Here is an 18,679-nt window from a genome sequence, read left to right on the forward strand (position 1 = left end):
AAGAAAAACGTTTATTGGAGACCAGTCAGGCACTTAATAAAAAAATGTTATGTGCTTTTCTGACATTTGTTAATCAGCTCAAAAATAATTTCCTGTGATTTCTTACTCTAAATAACTCCTCACCTTATACCTAATTTCATATTCATAATTTGGTATTCTTTTTCTTAATGAGGGCCCCCCACATTATGTAATTTCACACCCCACAAAACCTGGATCTGCCTCTCTTCCCAGCTCTGTTACTTGATAGCTGTGTGATCCTGGGGAAATCATTTACACGCTCTCTGTGCTGCAATTTCCTCATCTCTAAAGTGGGAATGAAAATAGCACAGCTTCAGAGAGTCACGGAGAGTGTGAAACGACTTCAAATGTGTAGAAGAACGCTTAGAACAGGACCTGGCACAAGTAAACACCATCTAGATGTTTCTTACTGTAACTGTCGGGAACTGAAACTCACGTCAAGGTGACAGTGACTGATTCTTCCCTCCTGAGTCTTCTCTGTCTGCAGAGGAATTAGCCAACAGAAAGACAGGAATGCATGCTGGTTCCAGAACTGCTAGCCCCTCCACGTGCTGGCCCACTGACACTGTGGACAGGGATGCCTCATGATCTGTCAAACATGGTGGAGGGTGAGTCCGCAGGAATCAGGAGGCACGGAGTGGAGTGGAAGGAAATTCTTCTAAGCCAACTTGGTTGGCAATAAAAATCCAGAGAGGCCAAAAAGCCTCCCATGGGGCGTGCAAGAAAGAGAAGTTCTTAAGATCCTCTCTGCTCTGCAGTCCCAGCTACTCTAAGTCATTTAATATGACAAAGAGGACAGCAATTCCTAAGAGAACATTGAAATCCCCCCCAGAGCTCATTGCATATCCCATGATCTGAGAACCAGGCTGACTTTTAGATACCTGATTTTTCCTTTGAGGTAAATTAGTGCCCAACTGGGGCCTCCCCGTGTTATTTTTTCATTTTAGTCTTATGTATTCAGTTCCCAGTTTAGACGTGGTAATCTAAATCCCCTCAGAACGGGTTGGGTTTTTAAAATTTTATTTGTTTTTTTAAGCAATCTCTACACCCAGGGTGGGGTTTGAACTCACAACCCTGAGATCAAGAGTCACGTGCTCCACGGACTGAGCCAGCGGCGTGCCCCTGGGGATTTTTTTTTTTTTAATGAGGCTCTTTGGTCTCTTTAAAGAGGCAAAACTAGTCCCTTGACCTTTCTGAATGGTGGAGGCCCTATTAGGTTGTCACTGCTCCCTCTACTTGGTTTCAGTCTTTTTAAAACTATCCCAGAGATAATGCTTATTTTACTAGTTAATTCAACGATGCTGCATTTTGCTTCATTTTGATAAAGAAGTGCCTGCTGGTGACAGTAGCTAGGTAGCTGTTTTTATTTTATTTTTTTTAAGATTTTATTTATTTATTTGAAAGAGAGAGAGAGTGGGCGCACAAGCAGGGAGGAGGGGCAGAGGGAGAGGGAGAAGCAGGCTTCCCGCCCAGCAAGGAGCCCGATGCGGGGCTCGATCCCAGGACCCCAGGATCGTGACCTGAGCCAAAGGTAGACGCTTAACCGACTGAGCCACCCAGCGCCTGTTTTGGTGTTTTAATGGACCTAGCCTTTGGGCGGTTTTTCTCTTCACTGTAAGTTGTTCTGTTGTGGGAGTCTGTTTTCTTTATGTGTAAGGATTTCAGCATAAAAGGACAGGAAGTTGTGGGTTCGGTTTACAACCAGCACCTTCAGCAGGGGCAGCTCGGCGCTTTGGGCTGAAGGAGTCTTTCACTCCAAGCTTAGTAGCCAGTTGCAGGAGAGAGTCATCAACCAGCAGAAATGAATTTAGTCGGGGGGCGCCTGGGTGGCTCCGTCGGTTGAGCCTCCAACTTTTGATTTCAGCTCAGGTCGTGATCCTAGGGTTGTGAGATCAAGCCCCATGACGACGGACTCACACTCAGCAGGGGAGTCTGCTTGGGATTCTCTCCCTCTCCCTCTGCCCCCCTCCACAAACGCATGTGCGCTCTTTCTCTCTCTAAAGTAAATAAATCTTTAAAAAAAAAAAAAGAAAAGAAACGAATTTGGTGGTTGAAATTTGAAACTTTAGTAAGTTTGACTGTGTTTCTGTCATATTTTAGTCTTCCGTATTGCGTTTGGTCAAGGTTTTTGCATCACTCTTAATTTCTACTCACTTTAAGAACCTGTATCCTGAAAGCTTCAGAGTTGTTAAAATTTGATTCTTCTACTAACATTTTGTGAAGTCCCTTGCAACTTTAACTTTGTAGCATCCCGTCCCCCCTTACTTTGTTAACCTGCCTATGCAAGTCACATAACGTCTCAAGAGCCCCCTTAGAATTACATCCTCCAGTCCGACAAATCCTCCAGAAGATTTGGATTCAAATCTTCACGTAACTTTTGCACCTGATTTGCTGTGTGACCATCAGCAAAATCATAGTCCCGAGGGCCACCTTGATAAATGTTCTCCCATCATCTTGATGATTTGTTTCCCTAGACTTCATTTTCTTTACCCCTAAGAATGGGAGTAGCTGTTGTAGACATAAACAACTTTTACTGTTGACATCAGGCGTTTGAGTCCCCCTTCTGCTCTGTCCTATCTTTCATGCTGTAATTTATCCCCAGAGAAAAGAGAGACAGCGACCTAGCCATGTCCCCAAGACGTAAAACCTCGGTGATGGTTATCCTCTTTTGGGAAATGTTAAATGTGTTCTATATTTCAGAAAAGGGACCTTTTATTTTTTTTGGATTTCTAAAACTCAATTCTGAATGTAGTCATTGTTTTGTGGGTGAATGTATTTGGATTAACATGTATTTTTCCATGTAGATGATTTATACATGGCCTTACAAGGATGAGAATTTTGAGTTCTTTAGAAGGAATAGGCTTCATATACTTTAGAGTCATATGACAATGAATTCTATACTATGATCGTTATTTGTGTACAGATTTCCCTCCCATCTACCCCCTGTGATAGAACTTGGTTCTCAAAAGCTGCTATAAATTAAGCTGATTCCTGCTCAGCTTTCACTGTAACTGCCACCAGTTATAGAAGCAGTATGTTTGGGGAAAAAAATGGAGGATTAAATCCACTGTCATGTTTCTCAAATTGCAGCAGTATATAAGAAAATGCTGATTGTTTGTGTTGTTTTATGATCACTTCGGTATCATTGAAATATGCCTGATTTCTTTAAAATTGATCAACCTCATTCCTTCCTTTCTTACTGTCTTGTGTTTATTTTTCACCGTGAACTTAGTGGTTTTCTAGCTAGCTTTTTTTTTTAAGTCTCCCCAAATAATTCACTGTGTAGGTGCTCTGCATCTTAGACAAACGATTTATAAATTATAATTATTATACCAAGGAAAATTTTGAATCTGTTAATTTGAATTAAAATGTTATATGCCATAATGTTTTTTTAAGTATGAATATACCCATACCTAGGAGTTCCCTTTTGCTTTTTTAAACTTCATTTCTCGTCTTGTCAATTTAAATTCTTTTTTTTAATGATTTTTAAAAATTTACTTATTTTAAAGAGAGAGAGAGCACAAGCAGGAGGGGCAGAGGGAAAGGGAGAGAGAGAAACTCAAGCAGACTCCCAAATGAGCACAGAGCCTGGATGCAGGGCTTGATCTCACGACCCTGAGATCATGACCTGAGCCCAAACCAAGAGCCGGATGCTCAACCAAACAGAGCCACCCAGATGCCCCTAAATTGTCTTTTAAAAGTTTATGGAGAGACATGATATCTGAAAAAAAGCCAGTCATATGTCAAATTTTTATCATACTGTTTTATTAACCGCCTGCCACTGTTTTCCTTTACTAATATACTACAGTATCTTTTTCTATTTGGAACACCTCATTGATTTGCATCCCTTAAAAACCATCTAAGACCTGAAATTCCACCAAAAGCTAGTATACAGGAGGTTTTAAAGCTCAATTGACTGGATATACAATTTTACTAGAGATAAAGATGGAAAACTCTCCTTTCAATTCTTGCCAAGTTCATCAGAAGGCTTTTATTGAGGAGGTTAGGTTCAAGGCATTTGGGAGTGAAACCAGCTGCAAAATAATATGGTGTCAGCTATTTTACAATGGTAGCAAGGAAGAGAAAGACTGTAAGTAGTGTCGGATTATAAATATGTCCATTCTCCTTAAAACTCAAGCCAGGGAACTGCAGAGTGCCAGCCAGCTAATGTAGTGTTCTATGTAGAGGTCCTTACTACCCTAGTGGAGTAAATAAAAAGTCAGAACTTTGCATCCCGTTTAATCTAAGGGTGGAAGAATGAAGCCCACAATTTTAAAGGATATGATTCCTTCCCGCAGTGGTACATTGGTATCCTTAACAATGGCAAAATTTACCTCTAGCATTTCTTGAATGTGACAATTTGAAAATAGCCTTTTCCCATCCTGAAACAGTTTCTTTCCCACCTCCCAATTTTTAAACTGCAAGTGTGCTTCTGGTGTTAGTCCACACAGAAGCCATGCCTCCCCTTTCTTTTTGTATTTAAGATACTATATTCACAGATTATGGTGTGACTAGAGCCAGTTTTTTTTCTATTGCTCTTCTTCATGATGGGTTCACTGACCCTCTCCTGTCTGAGTGCCTCTTTAGTGAAGCTGGAAAACAGCTGTCTGAAATATGGCTATTAGTTCTAGGGTTTCGCCGACATGTGCCTTGGATAAATTAAGGAGCAGTCAAAGGAAGTCCATAAATATGAATACTTTGCCAGTTGCTTTTCCATTAAACTCGGTTGGTTGAATGAAATTAGCAAATAATTATGCTGGTGGGGAATCTACTACATCCAAATGTAATATAATGTCTTCCTTTAACGACAGAGCTTTTTTCCTGTACACCAGATTAGTTTTTAGGGTAATCTACATTGCAAATTGGCCGATTTGCATTAGAACCATGCCTACTTGTTCTGATTTGTCAACACCTCTTTTTTTTTTTTAAAAAGTCTTTACCATTGAGCATGGGTGGGTAAGACCATCTGCTTGTGGAGCTCGCCGGCAGCTCCATCACTTAACACATGAGACAGGGTACAGCTGTTTAATTGTTATGGTGCTGAATGATTACCATTCTATTCAAAATTAATATTTATATATGTGTGCATAGAAAGCATGTGGTTAAACAGAAGTGATCTAATTGTGAATTAATGGCATTAGGTGTTCATTAATTAGTCCCCCCATGAACAATGAAGGGTAAAATAATGCTTTTCGCATACACTCCCAACTCTTGGCTTTTAAGATGAGTCCCCAGGGGTGATTATTATGCATGTGAGTAGTCCACTCCAAATGCATTGGTGTGTAGAGAGAAAAAAAAAAAATCACAGTATACCTGGCCGTAAAAAACAAAGAGAAAAGTATCTATACGGTGATGATACATGCCCCGACTCTTTCCTGCCCCCAAAAGCGTGATCCTCTGAGCTGTGACCAGTGTAGGTACAAGCCATGCAGTGCAAGCCTACAGGTATGTCTGCTCTGATTGCACATATCAGCATGTCACCCACAGGAACCATCACAAGCTATTGGGAGTGCTTGCTTAGCTGAGAGTGGGTTTCCTCCTGTACTTCGGAATGGTGACCCACAAACTTAACGGCATTCTGCTGCAAAAAGTCAGCAACCTATATTCCATCATGTCTGCTCAGTACATTTGATAATGAGGAACAAAAATGAAAAATGGTCGGCAGAATTGCAATGTAAGGAAAGAGAAATGCATGTAAAATAGGATATTTAGATGTCTTCATTTCCAAGTAGCTCCTATAAAAAGTGACTTGTATTTATAGATATTTATACAGATATTTATACGCCTTCAGGAAATACTGACTTGCCTTGCTCAAGTACGATTACTAATGAGGGAACACGCAATATATAAGGACAAGTTGTGATGTTCTTTATTCCCAGAAGCTAAATCACATTTTGATTGGGAAGTATGCATCTACGCCAGCAGAGGGTTTATGGGAGACAAAGAAGAAAACTTCTGGCACAAAAGTGGAATTATCCCCACTCTGGGAATTAGCCAGTTCACATAAAGAATGTTCCCATTAAAGGGAGACTATGTGGAGGAGGTAGAGAATAAGGGGGCTTATCCTGACATTATTGGGGTGGAGTGGGCCTTCATGGCTTTGAAGACAAAACCACTGGCAATTCCCAGCTCCTTCAGTTAAAGTCAGATTTCTTTCATTCTTCAGAGTCTCTTAAAAGATACCAATTACTTCCTGCATTGGTCCTTTCTAAACTCTTATTAATAAGATGAATTAATACTACCTAGTATTTATTGAGTGTTTACTATGTACTAAGGCACAATGCAACGTTCTCTGCATGCAATACTTTTTTTTTTTAAAGATTTTATTTATTTATTTGACAGAGACACAGCGAGAGAGGGAACACAAGCAGGGGGAGTGGGAGAGGGAGAAGCAGGCTCCCCGCAGAGCAGGGAGCCCGATGCGGGACTCGATCCTGGGACTCCAGGATCATGACCTGAGCCGAAGGCAGTCGCTTAACCATCTGAGCCACCCAGGCGCCCAATAAGTAAAAATCTTTAAAAAATTAAATTAAATTAAATCTACATTGGAGGAACGCAGGCTCAGAGAAGTTACCTAATTTTTTTATGGTTGCACAGCTGGTAAGTAAGAACCTGAACCCACCGGAGCCATTCCCAAGCCCATTCTCTTGAGCAATAGACTATGCTGTCTCCTTTTAAATTGTTTTTGCACGTATGTGTATAGGGGAATAGGCAAAAATTAAATTTCTTCTGTGATAAAGAGAAATTAATATCTATGAACCTGTCACAAAAGACTGAATTTTCATAGAAACTGGTGCAGTAATAATGTCAATGATGTCTCAATAATAAAGTGTCAGTGCTTTTATTCAGCAAAGTTTAAATTATAGCTGATAATAGGACCCAGTGGTTTGCCAAAATAAAAATAACAATTGCAGCAACAAATAACAGCTTGAGGAAAATGAATCTATACTGTGAGAGATCTAAGAAAATTGTAAACTATTTATTGAAAACTCCATATACCGCCTTCCAGAATTTAAACTTACTTCCAGTTCTTTTCTCAGCTGAAATTAGTAGGCTAAATACCATGTATAGACATTGACCAGTGAAAAACACTCACAGTTTGTAGATGACATGTAACTAGTATCAGCAAAGTGAAGTGCTAAAATGCAAGTGGTAAACATCTGTGCATGCTCTTCTCTCACCCACAAATAAAGAAAAATTACTCTCTGTGTAAGTCGCCTTTGAAAAGAGCCAAGATTATCTATGATTTTCCCAAAATAAATTACGGTTTATCTTAGGTGAGTTAAAGATTGTGCAGTTATGTTTATTGTCTTCCCTGGTGTCTTCAAGAAAACTATTAAGAGGAAGACCCGATACATTTTACGTAATTATTTACAAGTCTTATTCTATAAATTTTCCTTAAATATTAAATTTTACACAGAGGCAAAAGCAGTGATGGCAGCCCAGAAATTATATTCATTGCTATTGATCAGATCGGTAGGTTATTTTTATGGTTTCCTGCCACTCGACTTGTTAGTACTATACAGACATGACTTCAGTCATTTTCATAACCAAGTTCATTGTATCAATTTAAAGATCCGAATATTCACTGATGTAAAAAAATGTTTGTGTTACAGTTTTTATTTATTAAGGTTGAGAGCTGTCTCCAGATAGTTTCGTTCCCAAATCAAGGTGCCGAAACGGACCTGGTAATTTTTAAATCTAGGAAACCCTAAGAAAATGTGGTTTTGCTTATGTCATTCAGTGAGCTCTGCCAGGGAGTGCAGATCTAAAGGAGACGTGCGCTACCGACATGTTTATGTATGTGGTCCAGGGGATGAAATCCCACCACGTGTGGAGACCACAGAACTCCTGTATTACATGCTGAACAACACTCATCTCCGTGTAAACTGTGCACATGCCAACCTCAGTGAGTCAGCGTGCTGTCCCCATTCTGAGTGTCCCACGCTTCCTTCCATTATGTAGACGTAGTCCACAGTGAGGCACGAAATTCTAAACTGAGGGAAAAATACCAAACATTTTTCTACCGGTTATCTCTACAAAGCTTTGCAGCTTATGCACTTTTCCAGCAATGCTGACTTGATGAAATTCGGTTTATCTCATAGCCCCTTTTCCATGGAATCTCTTTTTTTTCTGGACTGATGTAAATCAAGAAAATACTCTTTCACTCCCTTGGAATGTCTTAGGGTAGTGTTCCAAACTGAAATACGGTATTTCGCTGGGGTAGGGTGCGTGTAAGAAGCCAGTGTATTTGTACAGATAATTTGTTCACCAAATTTCCAATCTATAAAAAAGAATAGAATATGTAAAGTTTCAAAAACAATTTGTTTGAGACAGGTTTTCAAAAATGCGTTGCCAACGTTAGGGGAGCAGAAGCTCTTCCAAACACACGTGCACACGTGTGTGTACACACACATACACACACAAACTGGCTTTTTTTCCCACTGGCACACCTCACTTTCTAGTTGTTAAAATTCATATTGAGTGACTCTTCTAAACAGGATAAAATATTTGTGATGTTTTATTCTAATCTTAGAATGAGAATTCTATGGTGAGGGAGAACATAGTCTAGTAAGGGGTCCGAGTAAATTGTTTTATGACATTTAAAATTAGATCACTGCCATAATCCTTTATGACAAGGTAATCAGTAATTGGCAGTGTGTACCAATTAAGGAACATCAAACCAATGGGTGTGCAGCTTGCACACTGATTTAAACAGTTACTGATTGGAATAAATGGATTTAATATGTACTTATTTGCAGACTGTTGCTTTCCTGTCATCCTCCAGGAACTGGTGGTGAACAATCTAAGAATGATACCTACTTACAATTTTAATGAGATACTAATGTGAATCATTTTTTAAGTCTGGGTTATAAAGTATAAGGAAACACACGATGCTAAATAAAAATTTGTCCTCGATTCCAAGGACGTTGCGGTAATTGCCATAGTGAAGAATATGGCTGTGTTTTATTATGTACTCATCTGATTGAATTATCCTCTTTTGAAGATGGGCGCCTAAGATTTTATTGTTGTAATTAAACTGAGAAATATTTCCAGCTTCTGGATTCTGTGCTGTTTGCCTGCATCTAGGCTCTACCCAGGAGTCAACTCCGTGGCCCAGTGAAAATACTGTACCATTTAATATGCTCCAACCAAGCATACTGTCAACAGTAGAAACAATGTGAAGAGAATGGTTTGTAACTATATACATCAGCAGCTACATATACACAAACTATTTCTATTTTTCCCTTGTGAGCTGTCTAATGGATATACAACCAACTTGGTTTGCCCTTGTTTCTTCTTTGTGTTTTTAAGAATTCTTTTGACACTGAAAGGAAAGCAAATTTGGCATTGATCCCATTCTGTGTAGACCTCCAAATACCCCAGTTCTTCCCCCAAAGTGGACATATATCCTCTTCTGACCTCTTTTTTTAAATGACCAACCTTCTTTTGGACTACCACTCAAAAGACATTTCTTATACAGAATTTATACCTTAACTAGAACTACTTCTGTTCTTTTATTTTTCAAACTCACTTGTTTTAATTTTTTCTTGGTTTTCTCCCTCAGTTTTAATATCTTGCCAGTTGGTTTTCCAAACTTTGGGTTTCTAGAATAGGTTCCAGCAAATCTCTTTTTTTTTTTTTTAAGATATTATTTATTTGGGGCGCCTGGGTGGCTCAGTCGTTAAGCGTCTGCCTTCGGCTCAGGTCATGATCCCAGGGTCCTGGGATCAAGCCCCGCATCGGGCTCCCTGCTCCACGGGAAGCCTGCTTCTCCCTCTCCCACTCCCCCTGCTTGTGTTCCCTCTCTCGCTGTGTCTCTCTCTGTCAAATAAATAAATAAAATCTTTTAAAAATATATTTATTTATTTGACAGAGAAAGAGCATAAGCGGGAGGGTGGCAGGCAGAGGGAGAAGCAGATTCCCCAAAGAGCAGGGAGCCCGATGCGGGGCTCGATCCCAGGACCCTGGGATCATGACCTGAGCCGAGGGCAGACACTTAACTGACTGAGCCACCCAGGCGTCTCCGGTTACAGCAGATCTTATCATAAAGCTTTCTTCAGTCTACATAAGGTACTCTCATATTTATGAAGCTGTGTCAATAGATTAATATTTTAAATTAGTTTGGATTTTAATATTACTTCCTGGTGTCTCCCTTTAATTGTCAGTGTTGAATTAAGGATTTCCACATTTTTTTCATCTTATTTTTTCATGCAACCAAGTAAATTTATTGACCATTCCAAAAACGGATGATGCTTCTAGTCTTACATAGGTACATAGTTCTGATTCTTCTGAGTTGTGACTATAGCTGATTATTAAGTGCATGGACTTTGGCCACAGACTACCTGGTTGGGATTTTGGCTTTGCCACTTGCTGGCATTTTGACCTTGAGAAAGTTATTTCATTGTACCTCCGTTTCTTCATTTATGAACTAGGGAAGATAATAAAAGTACCTATTACCCCATAGGGTGGTGAAAATTAAGTCATCTCATGTAAAATGCTTAGCATAGTTCTCAGCACTTAGTAAGAGTAGTAAATGGTAGTTATTGTTAATACTATTGTATGTAGTTAGGATGGATGGATGGATTGGAAGAGGGGAGAGGAACAGATGAATGAAGAGAGGGGAAGGATTTTGGAAACGAGGTATTGCTCACACATGCTTTTCAAAAAGCAGCCTCTGTATTTTCATAGAGTTGCTTCAAAAGCTGCAAACACATGTAAGATATACTAGAACCACCATAATAAGGACATTTAATCATTTTATTCAGCAGATATTAAGAATCCCTTATGAGCCAGGCAATGCGAAGACAGGGATTAGCCTGGCCTTGGAGTTTACATTTCTAATGGAGGAGATTCACACATTCAGTCGCATATGTCTATATATCATTAAAGCCTTAGATTTTTATGGAATCTCTTAACGAATTGATCACAGCTAGTTCTTGTTTCTCCTCTTCTCCTTTCATATCTACCCTAGTGTCCATACTCCTAGACTTCTTCCATGACAAGGACTCAGTGGAAGAATCAGATAACTAAAGGAAACGGAGGGAGGTGGGTGCCCATAATTTTGATAGATCAGTAGATGAGGCAACAACATATAGGTAGACTTTCCGTTGCTCTTCCTTTCTTGTGTACCCATTAGGAATTAAAAACCGTTCAAGACTAAATATGAGCAAAGTCCCTCCTATGGGACCTTAGACTCCAGATCCTTCCTATGGGGTACAGACAAGAGTAGATCATTTTGTGTCTACCTCCACCCATCTTCCCCAAAACACAGAGGGGAAAATACGATCATTAGGGGCTTTGAATAAAGGAATAATTATTTTTAAAAAGAAACATCTAGAGGGGAGTGTGTGAAAAGGATACAGTACTTCTCATTTGCTTGGGTGATACTGGAGGCCTCCGTGCTACTCCTATAATAAAAATATTCTTGATGACCCAGACTTTCTTCCACATCTACAGTTGCACTGAATCTTTGCCCACATGAACCAGCAAGTAGGCCACGGACCTCCAAACCCATGGGCTTGAAACCCGAGCAGTCATTTCATCTGTTATGTTCTAGAGATGACTGTGTATCTGAATGTATTTTGAGAGACAATACAGACCAAGAATTAGCTCTGACATTTAAAAGACAACTGCATCCTGCCATTTAAGTTAGGTCCACCCGGCCATTTCCCAAGGAAGCCATGTAGAAGACCTCTAAGAGACAGTAGAACTACCCTCTGGCTTTGTAGCTATCTACTTAAATCCATGTTAGGTCAGGAATAATTGCAAAGTACTTCTGAGCAAGAAGAGGCATCATGATGGAGATGGTGCCCTTGCACACATTCTCTGTCCCTCCTCAGTTTCTCCGTCTGTACTCACTGTATCAACTGTGTTTATATCATAGGGTTGTGGGGAAGATTAGGTGAAAGCCTAATAGGGCTGAGAGCAGTATCTGACACAAAGTGAACCTTTATTATTACTTTCAGGGAGCAGAGCTGGGATCAGAGTGCTTTAGGCATGTCCCCTACATTCTTCTGAATCTGGTCTGAACCTGGACCAGAGCTAGAAATTTGGGGATTATTAATACATCAGCGAGGTGCTCACAGTCTGCAATTTATAGGACCAGAGCCCATGGAAGAGCCGAAACCACAGACAGCATTTTGTGTCTGTAAGCACGCGTGCATTGTGGTGGGGGGTGGGGGGCGGGGGTGGGGAGTCCGTAGCTCTCACCACTTTTCTGAGACGTGAGACTCCAGAAGGATTAAGAATCACTGTCTTACAGGAAATACAGTACTTCTCACCCCCTGTGTCCCACGTGGGTCTTTTTAAAAGATAAAGAATTGAAACTCCAGGGAGAGTGTTTTATGAATACACTTTCCTGGAGAATAGTTTTTTTAAGAGGTTCCATCTTCTACATCTAACACTGATGTTTATAAGAGTTTTCTTCTATAAAGCAAATTTAAAACTTTTGGTGAGTAGATCTAATAGGAAGGACTTTGTTTTAGTGTCAGAGCACACATTAGTTTCCAAAGCAGTTTTTTTGCAACTTAATGTGCATTTCAGCCATTGTTAGGTATATTAATTTTTAAATATACTGTATTATTTTTACGATTATTGTTCCTAATGGCTTCTTGCAACATGCCTGCATTTTTCTGATAATTTCCTGTAGTGGCTTATGTAATGATGTTTTTATTGTAGCAATTATTATTTTTAATAATTATTTGAACCTCATATATCGACATCTCCTTTTAGCATCTTTATTATTTAGAACGAGGCTTTTGTGGGATTCTCAGAAATTTTCATCTTCGAGGACAAAATATACGTGGTGGTTTTTACCCCTTTCTGTCTTGGTTTGAAACGGTCAGCCTCACAGTTATTTCCTATGATATAAAATGCAAATGACAAATCTTGGTGTCTCTTTCTCAGTACGGATCCTGTTCTTATGGTTGGTTTTAACTGTTTGCAACATTTGTGTTAAATATTTTTAATATTTAAAGTGTTATATAACTTTACATTATAACGTTGACCTGCTGTATATTTGAACTATATTTGCTAATTTCATCTCCACTTTTGTTTGTTCTTTTGACCCAATGACAAACCTAACTTCACCTGTAATCAGTCCACTGTTTTGTATAATTGATTCTGTTTGCTAAGATAATAGGATTGGCTGGATTAGAAATAATCCATTCCTCCTTTAAAACTACTAATCCAGATCAGAATTAATTGCATTCCTTATTTTGGTTGTGTTAACCGAAGTGGACCACAGGTAAAAGGAAAAGACGCTCCAACTAAGATCTGTGTGATAAATTTTTATAAATTAAGAATTCCTTCAAAAATACTACCCTGTCTGAATCAGAAACTCCAGAATTTTTAAACAAGGCACTTTGTTTATGTTTAGATCATCAGTTAAGCTATTATGAGTCTCTACTAGATTATATAATGTCCACAAGGGATCATTGAGAAATCATATGCATGATGTTATACAATAGTACATTTTTATTTTAACATTTGAAAATAGAATTATTTTCATTAAGTTCTCATTTCAGAGTCGTACGTAGCAGTGTTTCTTCTTCACCTTAATTTCCCCTGCAATATATTGTCAATTAGTTATAAACAACTTATGTTTAAATGCAATTCAAAAGCCTCTAATGGAATCCTGTGGCAACGTGAAGAATCCTTTTATATCCACAGTACAGATGTGTCAGAAGCATTTACGGTTTTGTTTATGCACATGACAGAACTACCAGATCTGAGTGGCTCGACTGGAAGTTAGAGTTTAAATCATTCTGTTAGGAGTTCGGCTATCACTTGCATGTGTCAGTAATGAAAAATCATCAACATAAGCATCTTTGAAAAGCAATTTTAGATCATTAAAGATGTATGAATTTTGAGAAAGCAAGAAGATTTCAGGCTTATTAAGAATATATTCTGTCTCTATGCTGAGTGAGGGGAGACAGGTTGTATGCCTCCGTTCAAGAGGAAAGGTGTAGCCTAATTGTAACCTCATGAAAGATTAAATGGACAGGTACAGTAAAAGACTTCAGTCTTAATCCTGACTGTTTCTACAGAGCTTTTGTGAGAAACAGAGCTGTTCCAGGACGAATCCTGAAAAGAAACAGGATCTTAGGAGAGTCTGTACTTCATAATAGACTACATATGCGATACACCACTGTCCATCCGACATGTAGTCAGGGGCCACGGGGTAATCATTCTCTATAGATTTTACACGTGCCTTTTTCATAGTATATTAAGTTTGCTCCATTTGCTCAAAGATTCTCAATTACTTCCTTTTTTTTCTTACTTACTAGACATTAAAGTTTGATAATATGTAAATACACAAGTGGCTCAAGACAGAAGGTGAGGGCAGGAGGATTTCAGTGGGTTTATCTCGCAGGTTGAAGAAAGACAGCATCAGAACACACATAAATGGTTCCTCCATGGCTTCTGTGTTATCCTTTTTGCCCTGAACCGTGCAACCCTTACAAAACTACTTCGTTAAAAGCAAATGTTTAAAAATTAGCATTATTTTCTACCTCCCCCCAAAAAAGTTTATTTGTAACTCTCATCGGCGTAAATTTTGCAATTTCTTTAGTAAAAAGAATTGATTCCATTTGTTCTACTTAGCTATTAAAGTATAATCTCCAGAAGGATTCAGGGTGGGTGCATTCCAGGTTATCTGTGAAAGGTAGTTGTTAGTTTACCTACACACTTCTCTTGAAAATGCTGAGTATTTCCTGGAATCATGGCCACACTTACTGAAACATGAATATATTGCAGTTTTAGAAGATAATGAAGTGCATCTCTGTCGTGTGATGTGAGTCTCATGTTAGCTACAGCTACTCGATTTGCATGTGAATTCTGAAAATTTCCTTGTCCCATGTGACACTTCTGAAATGTCTGTCTGTTCTTTTTTCCTTTTTAATTTCTCAAGCTCACTATTTGGATAAGATAGTTAAAGGTACTGTATACTTGCTCTTTGTTGACATATCTAAATATATATCTATATATAACCGTGTATCAGACTGTACTAGGTATGAAAATAGACTGTTTCTCATGCATATTTTTGTAAATTATAAATCAGGCTTACATTATGTGAAATGCCTTGGATTTAAAGTATTGAGACTTCAATGTCCGTGTCCCATTTTTATAATTTTGGGTTATCACAGATTTCATTCCTATGTAAAAGCATTAGTTTTCACTGGAATCAAAAACTGAAGATAACAGTACATTTGCTGTTTTTTGTTTGTTGTTTTTTTTTTTTCTTTTGCCTTAAGATCTTCATTGTTGGCAATTCAGCTAATGAGCTTTAAATTCTATCCTGAAGAATCACAAATGCTCACTCTCTTATCACAGAATAAGAAATTGTCAATCTAAAGAAGATTCTGGCTAATATATGTTGAGAGAAGTCTCATTTATCCTTATATGGAAACTTCTTTGGCTTCTTCTAAATGTTTCAAAATATACGTGATACCGTAATTTCTGTTCTGTTATTTTCTGACAAAATGACAAAATTACAGTGCATTCTGCCAAACAGAAATGATAACTTTGCTCAGCAGAAAACAGCAGATTCTCGTCTCTTCAGTTCTCATAGAAATAGGTGCAAAATATTTTTTCAGAAGAGAAAATTCCCTCTCCCTTTCTCCTCAGATTACCTATTTTCTATTCCTTGTTTGTGCTTTTCATTAGAATATGAAAATATTCATGGCAATATCCAGGCTTTCATATAACCCTTGTGTGCATGCAGTCAGCTGATGCACCTCTTCTTCAGTGGGGCAATTAAATCTTTCTTTTTCATTAAAAACAAAACAGAAAACATCTGGAAGGAAAACTGACCTTTTAGGTATTGGAAATCCATAGATACAGATGATAATTGTCTGAGAGAAAAGAAGCAGCAAAATTAATCTTCTCCTGACCTGATGGTATCCATAAGTATAATTTCATTTTCTCCTGCCACAAGAGACTGTCAAAGTAGTCTTCTTTCTCTTAGCTCTCATCTTAAGAGACAGAACGTCTCTTTGAGGTATTTTCATTTCAAGTTCCACAGTGGAGGAGGGGAAGCCAGTATATGAATAATTCTTTTAAAATGACATAAAATAAACATCTTTAAACAGATCGTTCCCTTAAATTTTGTCACTGAAACAAGAGTAGCATTCTCATTATAAGAAGCTGAATAACCCCCATCGCTCTAGCAAGCATTTTTGGCTAGTATGTGTTTTATGTCAAATTATAAATAATTCTGTCCAAAGAGATCTGATCAATAGCTAATTATTCTTACAGTTTGGGAGCATCTATATCCTTGTTTCTGCCGGTGTCACATCACGCTCATAGACAAGAACACCGAACTCTACCTAAGTGTCCATCCTCATAAACAGATCATGTTGGCCGCATGCCAGATATCATCAGTAGGAAGTGGCAAAAAGTGTTTTTTTTTAAATGTCATGTTAGACTGAAACAACTATAGATTTTGGATATATTAAATTATTTTAATTGTTTCCCAAATTTTCCCTCCTTGCCCATAAAAGCAGACAAGATAGGATATAAAGGTAACAGCATAAAAGCCTTAGGGAGATTGTCACAAAATATCACTCTTCGCTCTCTGTCTTGAAGCACGTCACTACCGTGTTTTTGTTCGGTCTATCAATGTTTTATTGTGGTCCTTATGGTATTTCATTTTGTCCGTCCTAAGTAATCAAATATGCACAGCTATTACATTTAGTTGGAAATCCTGTCGGTCCTGTCCCATCCGTATGCAGCCTGAATCCTAATGTTTGTTAGAATAGATGCTAAGCTGCTTCACTATTTCCTGGGCTTTGCTTATTCTGTGAAAAGGAATGTACTCTTGGCATAAAGTATAGTCATCAAGACTGGCCTATACTTTGTGCAGTTATTTAATGCACTGTAATTTCACATGAATGTACGGCAACTCTGAGGCCAGATAAAATTAATGTTCTCTTTTTAACATCGTTCACATCCTCATACCCACTTCCATGCTTTTGAATTTAGAGGGAATTTTTTAAAGCAACAAGGTGCTTTAAGAAGGCATGTCCTAATGAGTAGCCGATAATGTCTACAACAGATTAAAAATCTATACCAGGGATTATGAAATTGTCTTGTCGAGATGCTTTTTCACACCATACAATCAACCTTGTTGCTTTGCTAAAGGGAAAAAAAAAAAAAAGTTAATTTTGTCTGGCCTGCGGCTAGTTAGTGGATCGTTGCATATATTTCTGTCCTGCACAGGTAAGTGGTGTCTCAAGGGTCAGGCCAATCAAAGATGCCACTTGGATAAGAATTAGATTCCTTAGAGACTGTTGCTGTTTCTATCCATGTGCAATTACAGTATTTGTGCTGTTTACAAAGGCCTGTTCCCACTAAGTGTCCCTTATCTGTTTTTCTTAGGTGCAAAAACTTTCAATACTCAAATCACTTGTGCTTTCCTTCTTTGTCTCCTTTGACAGAGGGTTGTCCTGGGCTGTGCAACAGCAATGGAAGATGTACCCTGGACCAAAACGGCTGGCATTGTGTTTGCCAGCCAGGGTGGAGAGGAGCAGGATGTGACGTAGCCATGGAGACTCTCTGCACAGATAGCAAGGACAATGAAGGAGGTAAGAAATGCTGAGTGTGGAAACAAAAGTGTGTGCCAGAACACAGGTTTATAAGTTACATAGTTATCTGGTGCCAAAAAAAATCAGATCCCCATAGATTAGATTGATTGAAAAATTTATGAGTGCTGATCCAGTGATTTTACTCCCTATTTTCCCTGAAACAAATGCAAGATTATTATCATTCAGGGAAAAGGCAAGGTAACCAAGCTACTGTATAATGTACATTGTTCTCCATCGCTTTTCCTAATCTCCAGATGACGATTCTCCTCATCACGGTATATACGGCCCTGTGAATTGGGAGCTCTAAAGTAATATTTTAATAACTAAACATTCCAAAAGATGCAGGGCATTTCCCAAGCTCTTCTGAAGAAAGGCACGGGTGGAAAAAATAAAATAGTAAAGAAAACAGCCTCCTTGAAGCTGTACTCCCGGTGTCTATTTATCCTAAACTTCACAGCCTGCTAAAAGATTGTGATATTCCACCCAGTGTAGGCCCTTGGTTAAGAAGTAGTTCTTTCCCCTGTTGTGCGCATTTTCATTTCAAAGAATAGAGAGTGAGAGCCGGTGATTTCTTCTCCAGTGATGGAATGGGTGCCCCCGATAGCTGCTCGGTTTCGGCGTACCTTTAGGACTGAGTTTTTAGAAGGGATTTAGTTCCTCTCTGGGCCTCTGTGGCCACTTGCTCTGTGCATTAGGATGTGTTTCCCCACCCCCTCCTTCGTTCCGTCTGCTCCCTGGGAACGTCCACAGGAGCAGTAGTGTTGGTGAAGAGTGCAGATCTTCACTCTACCTTGTACCTATGTGACTTCACAATTGCTTCATCTGTGACACAGGAACAAAAGAGTTTTTGAAAGGGCTAAGTGAGAGAATTCAGGTACTTAGTACATTGCCAGGCACATAGTTATGTCGTAAGTAGGAGCTGCTAGGACTCCCGTTTTCCTTTTGCTTTCGTCTTGGCTAGCTGAAATTCACAGGAGGTTGTCACGGGAGATGAACAGTCTTTTCTTTCCTTCATAGTGTGGATCTAACTACTGTTCTTTGGGAAGGAGAGGGACTAGAACCGACCCTCAACC

The 18,679-nt window shown here is 38.9% G+C and overlaps 1 protein-coding gene across 3 annotated transcripts in view; it reads left to right on the forward strand.

Annotated features, from left to right (window-relative positions):
* The window catches only part of LOC102739309 (teneurin-3), a 163,706-nt gene that overhangs the window by 68,297 nt on the left and 76,730 nt on the right, over positions 1 to 18,679 (forward strand). For all 3 annotated transcript variants that reach the window (XM_081807280.1, XM_081807289.1, XM_081807295.1), the window contains exon 9: positions 17,460 to 17,606. In XM_081807280.1, coding sequence (XP_081663406.1) covers positions 17,460 to 17,606 — 147 coding nt within the window. The remainder of the gene's footprint in view (positions 1 to 17,459; positions 17,607 to 18,679) is intronic.

This window comes from Leptonychotes weddellii, chromosome 2 (assembly GCF_054177405.1).
Source record: "Leptonychotes weddellii isolate Sample4059 chromosome 2, ASM5417740v2, whole genome shotgun sequence".
In the NCBI taxonomy this organism is placed as follows: domain Eukaryota; kingdom Metazoa; phylum Chordata; class Mammalia; order Carnivora; family Phocidae; genus Leptonychotes; species Leptonychotes weddellii.